Source organism: Caloenas nicobarica, chromosome 2, assembly GCF_036013445.1.
Source record: "Caloenas nicobarica isolate bCalNic1 chromosome 2, bCalNic1.hap1, whole genome shotgun sequence".
NCBI classification, from domain to species: domain Eukaryota; kingdom Metazoa; phylum Chordata; class Aves; order Columbiformes; family Columbidae; genus Caloenas; species Caloenas nicobarica.
In genome coordinates, this window is record NC_088246.1 from 141,863,587 (window position 1) to 141,879,135 (window position 15,549).

The window sequence follows — 15,549 nt, forward strand, 5'->3', positions numbered from 1 at the left end:
ATATTTTATAATGCCACTCCACTCTTAAACCAACAGTCGCCATAAGGCAGCACTAGACTCAAAAAGATCTGGGTTTTGCACTGATGAAATTTCCAAAGAAGAGACTGAGCAGTTACTAGTGGTGGTTATATAACATAACATAGCCGACTTCTTGTTTTGGAGAGTGACTGCAGCAGGAAAGCAGTCATCAGCTACATTCAGTGACTAAAATTCCCTACCATACTCACACCTCCCCCAGTTTAGTAGTGTTCAAAAATATGAACAGAACATAATTATGCTTTAATTAATTTTTTTAATTTACCTTCACACTCATCCCTTGCTCCCAAAGACAACCAAGAGACAACTGCATCTCAGAACATTGCAAACAAAAACTGGACTTTTTTCTACCACCTTTCTTTTAAAAATGTCAAATAGTTATTGCAAGATTAAAATAAAAAGCAAACTATTTTTACTTTTTTTTTTAATGTTTTGAATGTAAGAAAGCATTTACTGTCAGCTAAAACAATGCATTCCTGGACTAATCCTTGCTTAATAATCTTTCCAATCTCTTGTGGAGTGCTGGTCTCACCTGCCTCCAGAGCGACTTCCCTCCTCACCAGTTCTGCTCCCAATGATAAAAGCTGGGCCACTAGCTGGTAGAAAAGAGGCCTTTGCCTCAGTCTCACAGTATGTAACTTGGCCACCCTCCCCAGCTCTTCTCAACAGTGTAGCACTGGGTACATCTAAATCAGGAACCAAGGCAGAAGTCATGTTAAGATCTGGAGACATGTGAGTTCATCTTGGCCTCCCTCTGGAAAACTATGGCAGGGTTTTGAGGGAACTCAAGAGGAGAAGTAAAGGTAGCAGCTTCACTCTTCATGCCACTGGCAAATACATCTCAGGGCCAGATGGGAATATCGTGTTATCAGGCTGCAGCTACAACAGCCTCCAAATAGCTTCAGTTGCTATTTTGACAGTGAACAATTGCTAACAGAACAGAAGAAGGCTGTGCTAAATAAATATTCCCCACATGGAAAGATACCCAGGCTAAGAAAGAAGTTCCAGAGATGTCCCAGGTATCCTCTTCAATGACACGTCAGTTCAGGACTGGCACACGGGATAGTGTGGCTGGGATGGGGCCATGGTACCAGATGACACAGCACTGTGAGATCTGCTTCCCCTGCAGTGTAAACCTGAGCACCCATCACCTTTCCCAGACCCTTGGGCTGGTTGCCACACAGTGTGCGGAAACCCATACGACAGCCCTACTGTAGGCAGCCAGCTACACCTCATGTATTGATTCATTTTATATCCCTTAGACAACTTTGATCACAATGCCAATAGACAGAAGCACCATCCACCATCATCTGCCCTGTCGCTTAGATTTCAAACTGTGCAAGAACAATAATCCAAAAACAAGCCCAGGGATACTTGCTGGCTCATACTGCTCCATCACACCAGTTCTGGTGCTCCAGCCCCTCTTCCACCTCTCTCCAACCCCCAGAGTGGTAGGTAGTGCCAAGCACCACGACCTCAACTGAGCCAAGTCGCTGTTGTTTGCTCTTCTATCAGCCCTGTCAGTCCTCACCCTGTCATCAGCTTTTCTCTTGCTAAAGCCACCATAAAGCTCCACTGTGATCCCCTCCTGCTTAAAAGCAAACAAAGTCATCAAGAAGACTCACTTCTGAAAGGAAACAGCCAAGCAAAACCATCGAAAGGGCATAAAAGAGTCTCTGATGGCAGCTCTGGAAGGGAAACACAGGCCTGTGTGTTTGGCTGCTTCTGCCTCCTGGGGAAGCCCCAAGAGCAGCAGTGGCGTAGGGTCAGAGATGGCAGTCCTGTGGTCAAACCTGGGGAGAAACCGGGTTTTGTTTTCCAGGGTTGTTATTAAAGTTTACTCAGCTCTGTGAAGTCTCACACACTACACATGAAATACAATTAGTCCTCAACTTGTGCTGCCCAGCGGCCAAACTGTTCTTCCATGGTTCTCTCCTGCTCAGTGACCCACCAACAGGTCACTGTTCATCACCAGACAAGGGAGAGGCCATCGCATTGAGTCATGCTGCAAGCAGAGTTCATAGCTCCTAACAGGACCTCACGCAGACAGGGACCCTCCTGGTATGCCCCAGCTACTGCCTATGATTGTCTCCTGAGAATTACCCAAAATAGTGCTCGCCCTCATAGTTGATAGCTGTGGTAGTGTTAAATATAAAATCCAGGAATGGGAAGTGAGTAGATTATATCAATTTCGCATATTCTCTTTAGAGGAATTGAAAGAATTTGACCTGCTTACAATCATTTTTGCTATTATAACTGATCTCTACTGAAGTCTCCTCAAGCCCACATCTCATCAACAGTTTTTCATAATCATGATGTTTTCCATGTTTCTAAGCATTACCAGAAGGCATCAGAACAAAATACCACATTGTCTGCCTCAGCTGTCTTTCTGGAACATACAGCAACATAGGGACCAATAAACAAGAAGGGGCTTCTAGGCACTTTGAAGCGAAAGCAGAAATGCTTTGAACCTGATTTTACAGAGATTAAATATTAACAACCCAATATTCACTATGCTTCTGCTTAGGGCAACCTAAGAGCTTCATCTATAATTGATGTCTTCTGTAGTCACTCAAAGTGCACATAAGCAAAAGAGAAAAAAAAAACAGGCTAGGATAGTAATTCTTGTTCAGACATGATTATGCTACAGCAAAGTTTCAGAAGGTGACTCAAAAGTTGTCTCATGTGGGAACTAGAGACTATTTCTGCAGAACTCCTCTGATGCCAGTGGAGTGCCACATGGGGATGGTTTGACACCCACACAGAACATTTTGTACTGTTGGGGCTTTGTATTATATTTCTGAGCAGACCACACTTCAGGGCTACTTTTAGAAAGACTATTGGACTGCACTATACTGCTGTACTGTCTCCTCGCTACATATTTGTACTGGAAGTTCTGCAACTTCTGCTGTGCTTTTTTACATCTCGGCAGCCAACGTGTTCTAGGCATTTTACAAACAATTATGAAGAGTGAGTTCCCTGCCCAAAGAGAATGTTTACAGCATGGTTTGTCTGAACTTCCAGCAGCATACCAGGATAATCAGGCTGGTATCTCAGAGGCTTTTGTGGAGCCTTTCATTCCTCACTCTTTTTTGGACAGAGGAAGCTCAAAACAGATGAATCCAGGCTGCAGAAGTAACAAAGAAAGCTCGATATGTTGTCGAGTCAATGATATTTGCTGCGTACTTGCTCCATCCTTCCCCGCAACCCGTGCTGTACACGTAGGATTGGAACCTGGCTGAGGCAGGGAAAAGAAAGAAAAGGGGAAAGAAAGCCCAGAGGTCACCTACCACCTCCTTATGATGTGTCCTAAGAAGAAGACAGCACAGTTTTCCTAGGCATTCAACTGTGTTATTATTTTTTCCTAAAACAAAGTCAACAAAGTCCTCAGATGGCACAAAGCCCCTTTCCAGCAACCTGTTAGTTTTAAGAAAACATGAACAGAATACGGCACAGCAATTTCTGGTGTCACTGGGCATGAATGGGAAGTTTTGTCCTTCCACCAACTCTACACAAATGGGTGAGTCAGCAATTTAAACTTATTGCCTAAAACGCCATACTGTTTTAGTACCTATAGTGGAACTGCATGCTAGAGGGGGATATTCGGTAGGAAAGCGAGAGGGCCCTCCAGTGAGCACCAAGCCCCTTGCCCTGAACCCCCTCTCAAAGAAGTCCCTTCCCCTCTGCTGGTTACATGGATATGCTGAAGCTCTTGTCGAGGCTGAAGCTACCCCTACCGAGTACTCCAAAACTCTTGGACATTGCCTTCAAAAACCTCTCTACTGCTTGATTGAAAGTACATGTTGTCATTTGTGCAGCATGATCATTAATTTCTTGTGTTGAGCTATATCGCCGTATTTCAGGAACTTTTAAAATGCACAAAAAATTGAGCAAGAGGATCAACATTTTTTGTGGTAGCATGTACTTTCTGCTTAATCAGTGGTCTCACGGCTACTTAGATGTATTTAAAGTCTGCAGATTGGCTAAAATATTAAGTTTAAATTAAATTGTCTACTCAGTGGCTTTCTAACTCTCCTGCTGAGAAAAGCCCGAGTACTAATAATCTATCACAAATGAATCACTTTACTGGGCAAAAAGTAACTGCTTCTGAAGCTCCTACACTGTTTCTTTTACATTCAGCTGGAGGAACAAATTTTCAGCATTCCAGAGGAAGAGAGAGAAATTCCTTCTATTCATTCTGGTCTTGTTCCTGGTGCTAATTAAATACATCAAAGAAGATGTATGGTATTTGAAGTTTGTATACAGATACTTTAAACAAAATGGTATTTTGTATTTGAATTCAAACTCATGTTCAGATTAACCTGAGTGCCAGTGAAGCCGACCACCCCTCCACATCTCAACTCCACACAGAGCTCCATTCAGCCAGGTTTAGCAACGTGAGGATAAAATAGAGTGATATGAAAGAAAAAAAAGAGCATATATAGCCTGATTTCTAAAAGCACAAATCCATCACATTCCAGAAAAGCACTCTAACTTAGATGTGCATGCAGACAGTGTTGCATGAACACATATGTAGGAAATATAAGCAATGCCAATGTTTAGGTTTTCCCTCAAGCCCACTAAACCCCCAGATCTTTCCATTCTTGTTAATCCTGCACAACTGTGACTTTCTCCAGCATGTAGTTTGAAAGATATCTTTTGGTTCGGCGTATTTCCAGCTTGAGGACTGGCGTGAAGACCCAGAGACTTGTTCTATCTCCTATGAAAATCACACGATTTATTTTCAGGAGCGGATTTTCTGCCACTGATTCAAAATGCTGCAAACGGCCCTAGCGGCCCGGTTTTTCTGATTTAGGGAGTAGTATGAACCAGATACTCACCAAATATACCAAAAAAGGCCAGCTCACTAAGTAATTCTGTACTCGTCTTGCTGTGAGTTCTTGGGGTACATTTGGAGCGAATGTCACCAACAAGTATGTCCCTGTTACTGCCAGTGTTCCTCCTGTAAAGAAAACGATACATTATTTTGGTAATAAAATATTTGTTAATCCTGGTCATCCTTGCTCTCCAGTTGACTTGGAAATAGTTTCCAGGAGAAAATTTACATCCGTCTAATCATATTTGGGCTTAGGTACTTGGGTTGCCTTGCATTTGGAGTCTTATCTAGGCTAACTTTTATTAAAGACTCAAAGGATTTTAGAAGCACAAAAAAAGCTGTCAGTAAATCCTCATGAATTAGAATTCCAACTCAGCAATGCATTTTCAAATATTCTCAGTTCTGATACAAAGTGCATGACAAAAGAGAATCGATCCTCTGTATTCTTCACAGGCATAAAGCAGGTCACATAAACTTATTCTAAACTGAAAGGGCAAGTTGCTTCCTGAGGCAGACAGCTAGATCACTAACCAGTGTGGACGAACACAACTCTCCCAAAGTCAATGTGGCCACAGAGATCTGCACCAGCTATGGGTCTGCACTGGAAACATTAAGTGCAACAGATATGTTCCAGTCCAATGCTTATGTGAAGCTGTCATGAAGCCAACATTTTGGCCACTCCCTGTTGTATTTGCAGACCTATGACCTGTTTTATAAAAGGCTGATTTGCAAAACACTGTTCAAGCATCAGGTTGCCAGGGCCCCTTTTCAAGGTCGAACTTGCATTATTGTGCTTTTAATAAAAATCTGGAAGTTCTGCCCTGTGGACAGCCAGCTGACAAACACAGATGTTCACTGAGGTATCAAGACAGAAGTGAGCTGGTCCTGAGCTCATAAGCTGTATTGGATTAAGGAAGATATTAGATAATCAATTTTTTTTTCAAGTGATCTTTAAAATTCTTGGCAAACCCATAAATTGGTGTGGAATACAAGGCTCAGGAATACAAAACAAAGCACATCCCGAGGATTTTGCTGGCACAGCTATCGTACACAGTTCCTTTGGAAAAGCAGAACCATTCTATATTTATGTGCTTGCAAAAACATCACCATATTTCCCATCATACAGCTCATTCCTATGGAATGTAGCAACATTGTTAAATCCTTCTTGCAAAGTTAAACTCACAGAAATAAAATAAATCAGTGCTGAACACTAGTTAAAGCAACACACGATGTCTAAGGCTCTAAGGGAAACATGATCAGTCAAAGGAGGGTGGATTCTGAATGTAGCAGCTCAGCTGGCAAATTTGGATCCCAAACCTAAATAAATATTGTATGGTATTCCTGGAACAATACTGAACAGATCTCTCCAAAACATTAACATGAGAACAGCCAGGATGTTCTCGTTATAGTAGGGACAACCAAGCCTAGATGCTAGGAGCCCCACACAAATACCAGATGCCGTGTAGCAACACTAGGTGCCCTGTCCCAGCTGAGATGGTTTGAGTGAAGCCCAAACCCTGAAATATGCTTGTCTCTCACCATTACTTTGTTCAAGCAGGGAAGTTTTGATATGCAAAAAAATCTTGGACATAGACAAAAAGTTGACATGCTTTTAGGGTGAAGACAATGTTTCCCAACAGAACATTGACAACATGATTATTTGTTCTTTGAAGTGATAAAATTAATACCAAAAGGGAAGTTGTCACTTTTAATTGAGCTTGAATTTTTGTGCAATGTGTATGCAGTAAGAAAAAAAAGATCTTATATTTGAATGAATAACTCAATAACTTCATTGTTTTTATTAAAATTGTGTTGTACTCATAAATATAATACTAAATACAACCTCAGAGGCAAAAATAGACAATGAAAATAAATTTGAGCAATAAGGACACATGAGGAATGAGTTATGGTTGTAAGAGCAGAGGATTTGGGAATGCAGTCTTTTCCTCATGCATTGAAGATTCTCTTTTTGTCACTTCTTCCCAATTTTGAAAGTATCTGCCTCAAAACACTTGCTTGGGAAAGTGGGAGTGTGAAGGTGGGGGGCTGTGTGAGAGTTACAGCTTGCTAAGCATATGGCGACACACATGTCCACATTAGCAAACGCTTACTTACCCAATATATCAGCAGCCTTCATGGTCTTCTTTAGGAATAAGACAGAAATAAACGCACTACCTAGAACAGAAATATAAAGACATTTTTTTCTGTTTGATAGAATGTCAAGTGCTGTAGCAAAAAGCTGCCCTGGGCCAAGTTTAAATATGTCTCACGGCTGTTATTGTTGCACTATACCATAATATAACCAGCCAGGAGCCCATTCCACAACCAACCAGCCCTCAGTTTTTATAAGATTTTAAACATATCCAGCAGGCTCCTAAGTAGTTGGAGAGATGTGATACCCTTCCCATCTCCCACAACACTGCTTAAACTGCTCTGATGCAGTCATATGTGGAAGTGTCAGGGAAGCTGGGTACTCATCAGCCTTACTGTTTCACTCCCCATTTTGCTACCAGCTTACTTGCTTAAGGCAAATTGCCTGATAGATGGATAAAATCCTGCTTCTTTAGACTTCAATGTATTAGAGGCTTATAAGTAGCAGTAGTACCATCAAAAGGAAGAAAGCTACTGCAAAACGTAGTGTTTAGTATGAACTAAGAGAGTGGTCATGATGTCTGCAAGCAAGCAGGTTAAAGAATCAACATATGTACCACGCAGGAGCACTGCTCATGGTCTTCTAGGAGGGACTTGTGTAAGGAAGGAGAAACACGGAAGTGAGCCCTGGGAATGACCTCCTGTTCCCTGGGCAGCTCTTTCCCTTGGCTGGCTCTCGCGTCTCCCCCGTGCCAGCTCCTGGCCCTGCCTCTTCAGGATGGGCCGTGGTGGGTGGGTGGGTGGGTGAGCAGCAGCGGTGATCAGGCCAGGGTTTCTGGTAAGCATGTCAGTGTGGACATGTGGTGGAGAGGGAAGAAGGGGTTTGGACTTAAGAGGGGTCAGGCTGTTGGCCACCTGGGACAGATGGCTCTATTCCAGCACGCAACGTTAGAGCATCTACCTCTGAGGAGAAGCAAAAGAGGCTGAATGGCTCGTGTGTAATAGAGATGAGGAAAGGCCATTGGGAGAGGTGCATTGGTAATGTTAGATTCATTTAGAAACCGCAAAGAAAGACTGCCCAGGAGGGACAGTGAAGGGACCCATTGAACCTAAATCATGAGATGTTGTTACAAGAGCTCTGTTCCTGCCTACAGCATGAAATCTTTGGTTTATTCTGGAAATCACAGTTCAACCTTCTTGCAATCATCTTTGCCTCATTAACTCTATTGTTCTGATGAAAAATTTAATTTGTGGTTAGCTAGTATATGTACTCTAGATACATCTAGAGAGGCTCATACCATGAGGTAAGAAGAGAACCGGAATTCACGTCTGTGTTATCCAGTCAGTAGAAAATCAGATACAGTAGATGTCATAAATTTAAACTATATGAAGAGTGATGGAAATCTATGCAAACAAATAAGTGCAAAAAAAGAATCTTCAGCTGAAAATGCCTCACTGAAAGGAAGCTGCTTGACATAGTTTTCTTTATTCAATGTTTCAGTGACAACTTTGCTGGAGAAAAGACACTTGTATCCAGGCAACACTGGTAATAGCAGAGCTATATAGGACAAAAACCAGGAAAGAAGCAGCAGCAACCCAAGACAGTGCAGGAATTAATTACTGCTCTGTTTCCTTGCTGTCATAGCTCTCCCAAACTCCACCTCAGTTCACCCATCTAGGCAATCAACAGCAAAGACCTGCTGCTTAATGAACGGATATCTCAGTGATTTTTTTTTTTTTTTTTTTTGAGTACCCCCTTGTCTGGGCTCTCTGCATTCAGTGGAGATCTAGTAAATGCAATTTAGGGTTCAATTCCAGTGTTGGCATCCGGTTTGGGGTGAGATATGTCTCAAAATTCTGCTGCCTGGTTCTCTGGAGATGACAAATGGCAGCTTGGGGGGCACAGGGAGGCACTGGAATGCACCCAGATGATGAAACTTGTCACTCAGCCTGTCATCCGCTTTAATAATGCATTCAAATGCGGCAAGCTCTTTCTCCAGAGATAGCTGGTAGTGCACAAGAGATCATGAGCTTAGCAGACTGTATGTATAATTAATGCTCTTTATGATGTGTAATATGTAGAGGAATCTAAAAATAGAACGATTTTTAAGAATATATATTAGGCCGTCTGGGATCGCAGGAAAAGCTGAAGTAGGAGAGGAGGTACAACAAGAAGGTGGGGAGAATGAGACCCAGGAGAGACTCTGAACACAAAAGACAAGTGTCCCTGTGGATAAGCCACCAACACTTCATTTGCATTCACGTAGAGAAGAAAAGCAAATGGGGTAAATCTAAGCAAAGAAGCAGAGGACAGTTACACAGAACTGCTGAGGTGCTAGAGAACATCCATGACTGATGAGCAGCCTGGCAAACTCTGGTTGTTACTTTCAGGGCTGAGTTTTAAGCAAGTTACAGTATCGCAACCAAGAGAGCACCTTGTTATTACACACTAAATTTAAATTTTAATTTTATTTTCTTAATTTTCTAGGTTTTAAGCTCTGCAAGTTTGACTTTAAAAAAAAACCAGATTAAATCAAAGAAACCGAGGACAGATTGTTTTGATGCAGACAGTGGCTCACTAGAAACATGGGGCCAGAGGAGGAGGGCTCTGAGGGAGCTTGTGAGCCCCAGGGACACAGGCTGGCCTTTACTTGCTTTGCCTTCTGATGGCTTTGCAGCTCTCCCTGGCCAGCAAGACAACTGGAAGGCACCAACATGCACACCAGGAGCCCACTGAGAAAGGTACAGCCCTTGCAGCTGCTTGGCCCCTCTTCCTTAACTACTTTAGGCTTCAGCTCACGGTCTCGGGTGCATTTAGCTGCTTAAGACATTAACTCCTCCAGAAAAGGCGGTTTAGGACAATATGCTAGATGGCCAACACATTCTTTGCACCATCTCCTCTCTGCCTGGTGGCCTCCAAGCTGACCCTGCTGTGAGCAGGAGGTTGGGTTAGGGACCTCCTGAGGTCCCTTCTAAGCTGAGTTATCCTAGGACCCTGTGAATCCTTGGCCAGAGAGTAAGTGGGCAGCCAGAGCCACAGCTAAGCCCACCAGATATATGATTTAAAGACCTTATTGCATCCCAAATTCAGCTTCTAACTGCAGCCCTGCTGAAACCCCTGTGCTCAGCTCCCCAGACTCTCTGCTCCTTCCTCACCATCCCTTAGACCACAGGTGAGGTGTCTCCTGTCTTCCCACTTCTCCTCAACACCAGTGATGTTATACCTTCACACTTTCCTCCTAGCTAGCTTCCCCTTCACCATGATTTCACCCCATCACCACAGCATGAGTCTAACTTCCTACCACTCGGCCCAAATTTTCTCTTTCCCACGCCAGGGTCCCCTTGTTCCCCCTCTGTCACAGAAGCTGTGTGCCCCCTCCTCCTACAACACTATACTGATGTGGGAAATAGGTCACTGAACATTAAGTTCAGTTCTGCAGATGAATAGACTGAGGAACTTGGGAAATTGCTGTGCTGAAAGGTATTAATGTGTCTTTGCAACTGGTCATTTGTTTGCCTGTTTTTTAGGTTTTTGGTTTTGTTTTTTTTAAGCTATAGACAGTCATAGAGATTGAGATCTGTGTCAGAATGAGGAATAGTCTGTATTTTTTAAATTGGTCAGCAATAGAATACAACAGTACAGAAATGCAGACTAAAAATTGTGTCAAAGTGTAAGCTGGCAAGAGTTCAACAGCAAACCATGCAATTTGTCATTGTTTTAAAGCTTCATTGGTTTTGAACCACTGGCTTTAGCTATAAAACACATGCATAACTCTAAGCCCTAATTGTCAGCCCGTAAGTCATTGAAGCAAAGGCTGCATCCCTGGTCATATCAGAAGACTTGTATACATTTGGTGAATCAGAATATTTTTAGCCTTTTAATTAATTATTAAGGTAAAACTTTCAAAACTAGGCACAGATCCTGCTCCCACTGAGAGCAGTGGCAGATAGCCTGCTAGATCAAGAGAGGGGCAGAAAATCTGGGAGATGATCTGTTAAGGATTGAACATTACAGAATAAACACACCCTAATGAAATCCTTGAGTTCATTTCGTGCCTTAACTGACTCATGCCTATATTAATGTCCACAAATTGAGTAGTATATACGTCCTGTAAAATATCTGTATCTGTATGACAGAGCCTTTCTGAAGGCTCATGAAACTCTTCAATCTGGAAATACAGAGTTAGTATTTCAAATGAAAAATATTATGGCTTGACCCTACATCAAAATTTAGAAACTGGCAAAAAAAGTGTTTGTTCAGGTGCTTATTTTTTAGGTTGAAAAAACCTTGTCTTTTCATACATTAGCATAAAATAGGCTGGTTTGTATTCATTATTGAATGAATATATATTCACTATCTGTTGAATGAATATATATTCACTGAAGCATGTGATTTTAAGTTTAAACTGAAAAATGGTAGAAAATGTCAATTTTCTGCATGATATGCAATTAAGTGCCTTAAGGGAGGGCTGTAATGCTGCTACACATAGCTTAGTCACGTGCTGATTCTCCTAGGAGAGTGATTGTGTGCGATTACCTCCGTATGTAGGTTTTATCCAGCACAGATAGAAATAAAGAGTAGTGTGATATGTGGGTTCTGCCACTAGCAGACACTGAATGGTGAGAACCCATCTCACAAAACAACTCCTCTGCCTCCTACGCATGAAAGCTTCAGTTAGGATGGTTTCTTGTTTGCTTCTTTAAGAAAGAGATAATACACAACAGGAGAAGTTAAAGACAGAAAACACATACTAATCTGTAGAGTGTATTTTCTGTATTTTGTCAAATCCAACCTTAAAAAACATAAATGAGTGTCCATCACTTATTTTCCCTACTGAAAACTATTTCACAAGTAAGTATATTTTATTATTAAGCCATTTTCCTGGTACTGAAGCTATTTATGAATCTCCTCTTTTCACCTCTATTTTTATTGTCAGGTTTTACACTAAATAATTCCTTTCATAACTGTTCATAACTTCAAATGTTAGTATATCCTTCCTTTCCCTCTTTTAAATTCTTATATGAGCTTTATGTACTATTTTAAATAGATGAGTACTCTCCTCATAAATGCACAGACTGCTTCTACTGCTTCCGTCTCATCCGATAGTTTTCCAATAAAACCACAAAATTTAATATTTGACTCAAATCTGCATTCTGATAAGCTTAACTGAATCAGTCAAGTAAGGGCATTTAAAACCACCTATTCTGCAGAACACTTTTGTATCCATTTCACTGGTGGTCTGGATGAAAATACCGGAGGAGGACTACTAGCCATTATTCAAAGACTGCTGTTTAATGTTTGCACCTCTCCCAGCTTGTGCAACAAGAAAAAAAAATCACTTTGAGACCAAGCATTTACCTGTTCTATGCAACTTTAGGGTCCACCTCCATCTAATGAAACAGTTTAAGCTCACCCAGCTGATTTTGCACTAAATCTGCTGAGCAGTGCTCAAGCCGTGAGGACGCAGTTCCTGCCAGTTACATTCTAAGATGAGACCTTAAAGTATGTTTATACAGACAGACCCTCAGTCCACCTCCCAAACTGAAGAGATTCAGGACCGTCCTAATACAGAAGCACTTGGAGATGCTTTAATCCTTCCCCAAACTCAAGCTATTGTAGTCTGCCACAGAGTCAGGAAGATATGGAGACAAGATGAGGCAGGTAGCACATTTGATTGCTGCAGCTCCAATGAGCAGGAGGTGATGAGGTCAGAGAATGGGCAGCAGGTCTTCCTGGGCAAGTACCAGTATTTCCGCAGGGGATCCAGAGGCTGCACACTAAGAGCAGGACAAGAAAAAGGCTGAACTGATGAGGTTGCTGATTTTGAGAGGAACGTGGTTTAGCTGAAGGATAGTGTGATTTTTTTTTTTTTTTAAGTGCCCAAGCATTTTTATTAAGCCCATTCAAAAGAAAGATCTCGTTTGGAGAAAGGAGCTGTGTACTTTGTCTTGTGGCAGACTAAAATATCTCTCTCCCGTGAAAAGGGCTACTGAGAGGACAGGAAGCACAGACTGCCTCTAATGCCCATGCACAAACCACAGGGATGAGTGGGTCCATGTGCACTCTGCAGGCACGGACGGAAAAATCACAGCTGTTTTTGTGTGCCTGTAGCACCATCTCCATGGTGGAGTCTGCATATAGACAATTCATGACTGAGAATCCCCTGCCTCGAGACTATTAGCTTAAAACCTCCTTAATCTTATCCTGCCTGCATCTCAGATGTACGGTCTTGCTCAAGGGGAGGGCAGGAGGTTGAGGAAAACCAGTCTGCTGACCTACTGTGGGTCATTTTGGGGTAGGCAGGAGAGAGGATTCAGATATGAGGAGGATGGGTGCTTTTGGACCTCATGGGACTTGGGTCTCCTTCAGGGCCAGAGCTCTGTGTCAGGGAGGATTAGCACAAATCTGAGAAATTTAAAGAATACCTGTATGCATAGCCAGAGTTAAACAAAGAGCTGGCTCTGCCCAAGACATCTGTGAAGAAATTCATCACAGCCAATTGACTAGTCAAACCTATCCTTAGTTTATATGATAGATATTAATGGTGTACTGAATGTAGAGGAAGATACTATAGAATTTAGTCAGTTGGTGCATGACCTCTTGATAGCTATCCTTCACAATGAACATGTAACTTTTCTAACACGATTAAATATTAGTACTGGAAAAGTGGTGGACGAAAGTTTTTTTCCCCATCCTTAATGCCAATATCCTAATAAACAAGGAAGCCAAATATAAGGCGAATTGCTCAAAAGAGAGACCATTAAGGTGAACTTAACTCTGGAAACTGGATTATGGGACATACACACTGCAGAGAGAAGGAAGAACCCTGAGCATCCTTTTGTTGCATCTTCTAGACAAATACAAATAAAGTATTTTAATTAATAGTCTGGTGAATGTTTCCCAGTTCTCATTAGAAACAAAGTTCTCAAAATCCTAATTTCTTGGGCCACAAAGGTGTTACATTACAGTGAGTGAGAGAAATCAATTTCTGCAAGAACATCTGAGAATCTTTTTCCTAAAGCACCATTAGGGATATCCATTTTCAAAGCCTAAAGCAATTTCTTGCCCCACAGCTATTTAAAAGGAGCATATAAAAATGCAAAGGGATCTCAACAGTGTCAGTCTAAGTGAGCTAAGTGTAAAACAACTCTCTACAGAATGATGAAAACTGCAGAAGAAATTATCTCTGATACCGCTGGCCTCTCCTCATCCCTCCAACCCTGCCAAGTTACTTGTGCAGGCAAAAGCAAGACAATGAGCTAAAAGCCACAGCAGCCTAAAATTACCCAAGTTACATGTAACACATGATTTTTAATTTTTAAGTATAAAATGCTTTTTAATGATTACATTAAACGTGTATTACTTCTCCATTTTTAAATTAAAAAATTACCCATTTCTCTTCTTGAAGAAAACAACTGCTGTCTTCTCAAGCTATTTTAAACCCTGAACAGATGTAGAGCTTGCATCATTGCAACCACACACAGAAATACTTCCACTGTGTAAGAAGAAAAATATAGTATTTGTAGCTTAATTCTAAGAAAAAAAAAATGAAAACTACTGCCAATTCATGGTCTGTGGTGCTGTATTCTTTCTAAAACAGCCATCAGAAGCAGCCAGCTCAAGAGGATAAGGTACGAAATTTTCACTAGTTAATTGATACCGGGTTAAGTGCAAAATTCAGTTGGATGCAGTCAGATGTGGTAGCAGAGCATAATAGACGTTGGCTCCATCTATTTTAAGACCCAGGATGCTTCTCGTCTCAGAGGTCTGGAGATATATGATGTGTACAGCCCAAATCCATTCTGGGCAGAGATTCCAGTCTGCTTGATCCTCCTCCAAAACCCCGGGTTCCAAGCAAAGGAACCTTTCCATACAGACCCAGAGTGATTTGGATCTTCAGACTGGGCATACCACGAAGCACATTTCCTTTCAGTATACCATAGGTACTGAGTACCCAATGCCAGTGGGAGTCAGCTGTTACCATGTGGGATGTGTTGACACCAAATTTGAAAAAATGCTTATCAGAAGAGTGGATTTAGGGTTCAGACACATAACTGGAGTTTGCTATTAATTGCTTAATTTCTTCATTTAAAAAATTAACTTATGAAAGACACACATTCAACAATATCTCAAAACAACAGCCTATCAGACTGTGCAAATTCCACCCTCTACCACCCAAAAGAGGTCATAACTTAATGAGAAATATATTTCTTAATCTTTTAAATTAGAAGACTTGCTGCCTAAACTATCCTTTGCCGACTTGTTAGCAGATGATATGCAGGTGTATTGGTCAGTTTATCCCTGCCCTAAATGATGAACTCTTCTAAAATTAAAAAGATGTGCTCTCTCTCTGGCTTTAATTGCAGAAGACAGGAAAGTACCTAGTGGTAGGAAGTGTTACTGGGAAGTTATTGTTGTAATTGGCTGGCTACACCATTGTTACTTTCCCTTCCTTAAGGGAATGTTTGCTAGACTAAATAAAATTTCAGATCTCTCTATTGTTTGGGCTATGAAATGGATACTGTAAGCTGATATAATATGGGAATGGAATATAAGATATTAAAGTGATTTCTGGGGTCTTCCA

At 41.5% G+C, this 15,549-nt stretch overlaps 1 protein-coding gene across 1 annotated transcript in view; it reads right to left on the reverse strand.

Annotated features, from left to right (window-relative positions):
- NIPAL2 (NIPA like domain containing 2) overlaps positions 1-15,549 on the reverse strand; it is a 49,067-nt gene that overhangs the window by 11,688 nt on the left and 21,830 nt on the right. The window contains exons 4-5 of the mRNA XM_065629652.1: positions 6,989-7,048; positions 4,878-4,999 (exon numbers count right to left, since the gene is read on the reverse strand). Of these exons, the coding sequence (XP_065485724.1) occupies positions 4,878-4,999; positions 6,989-7,048 (182 nt within the window). The remainder of the gene's footprint in view (positions 1-4,877; positions 5,000-6,988; positions 7,049-15,549) is intronic.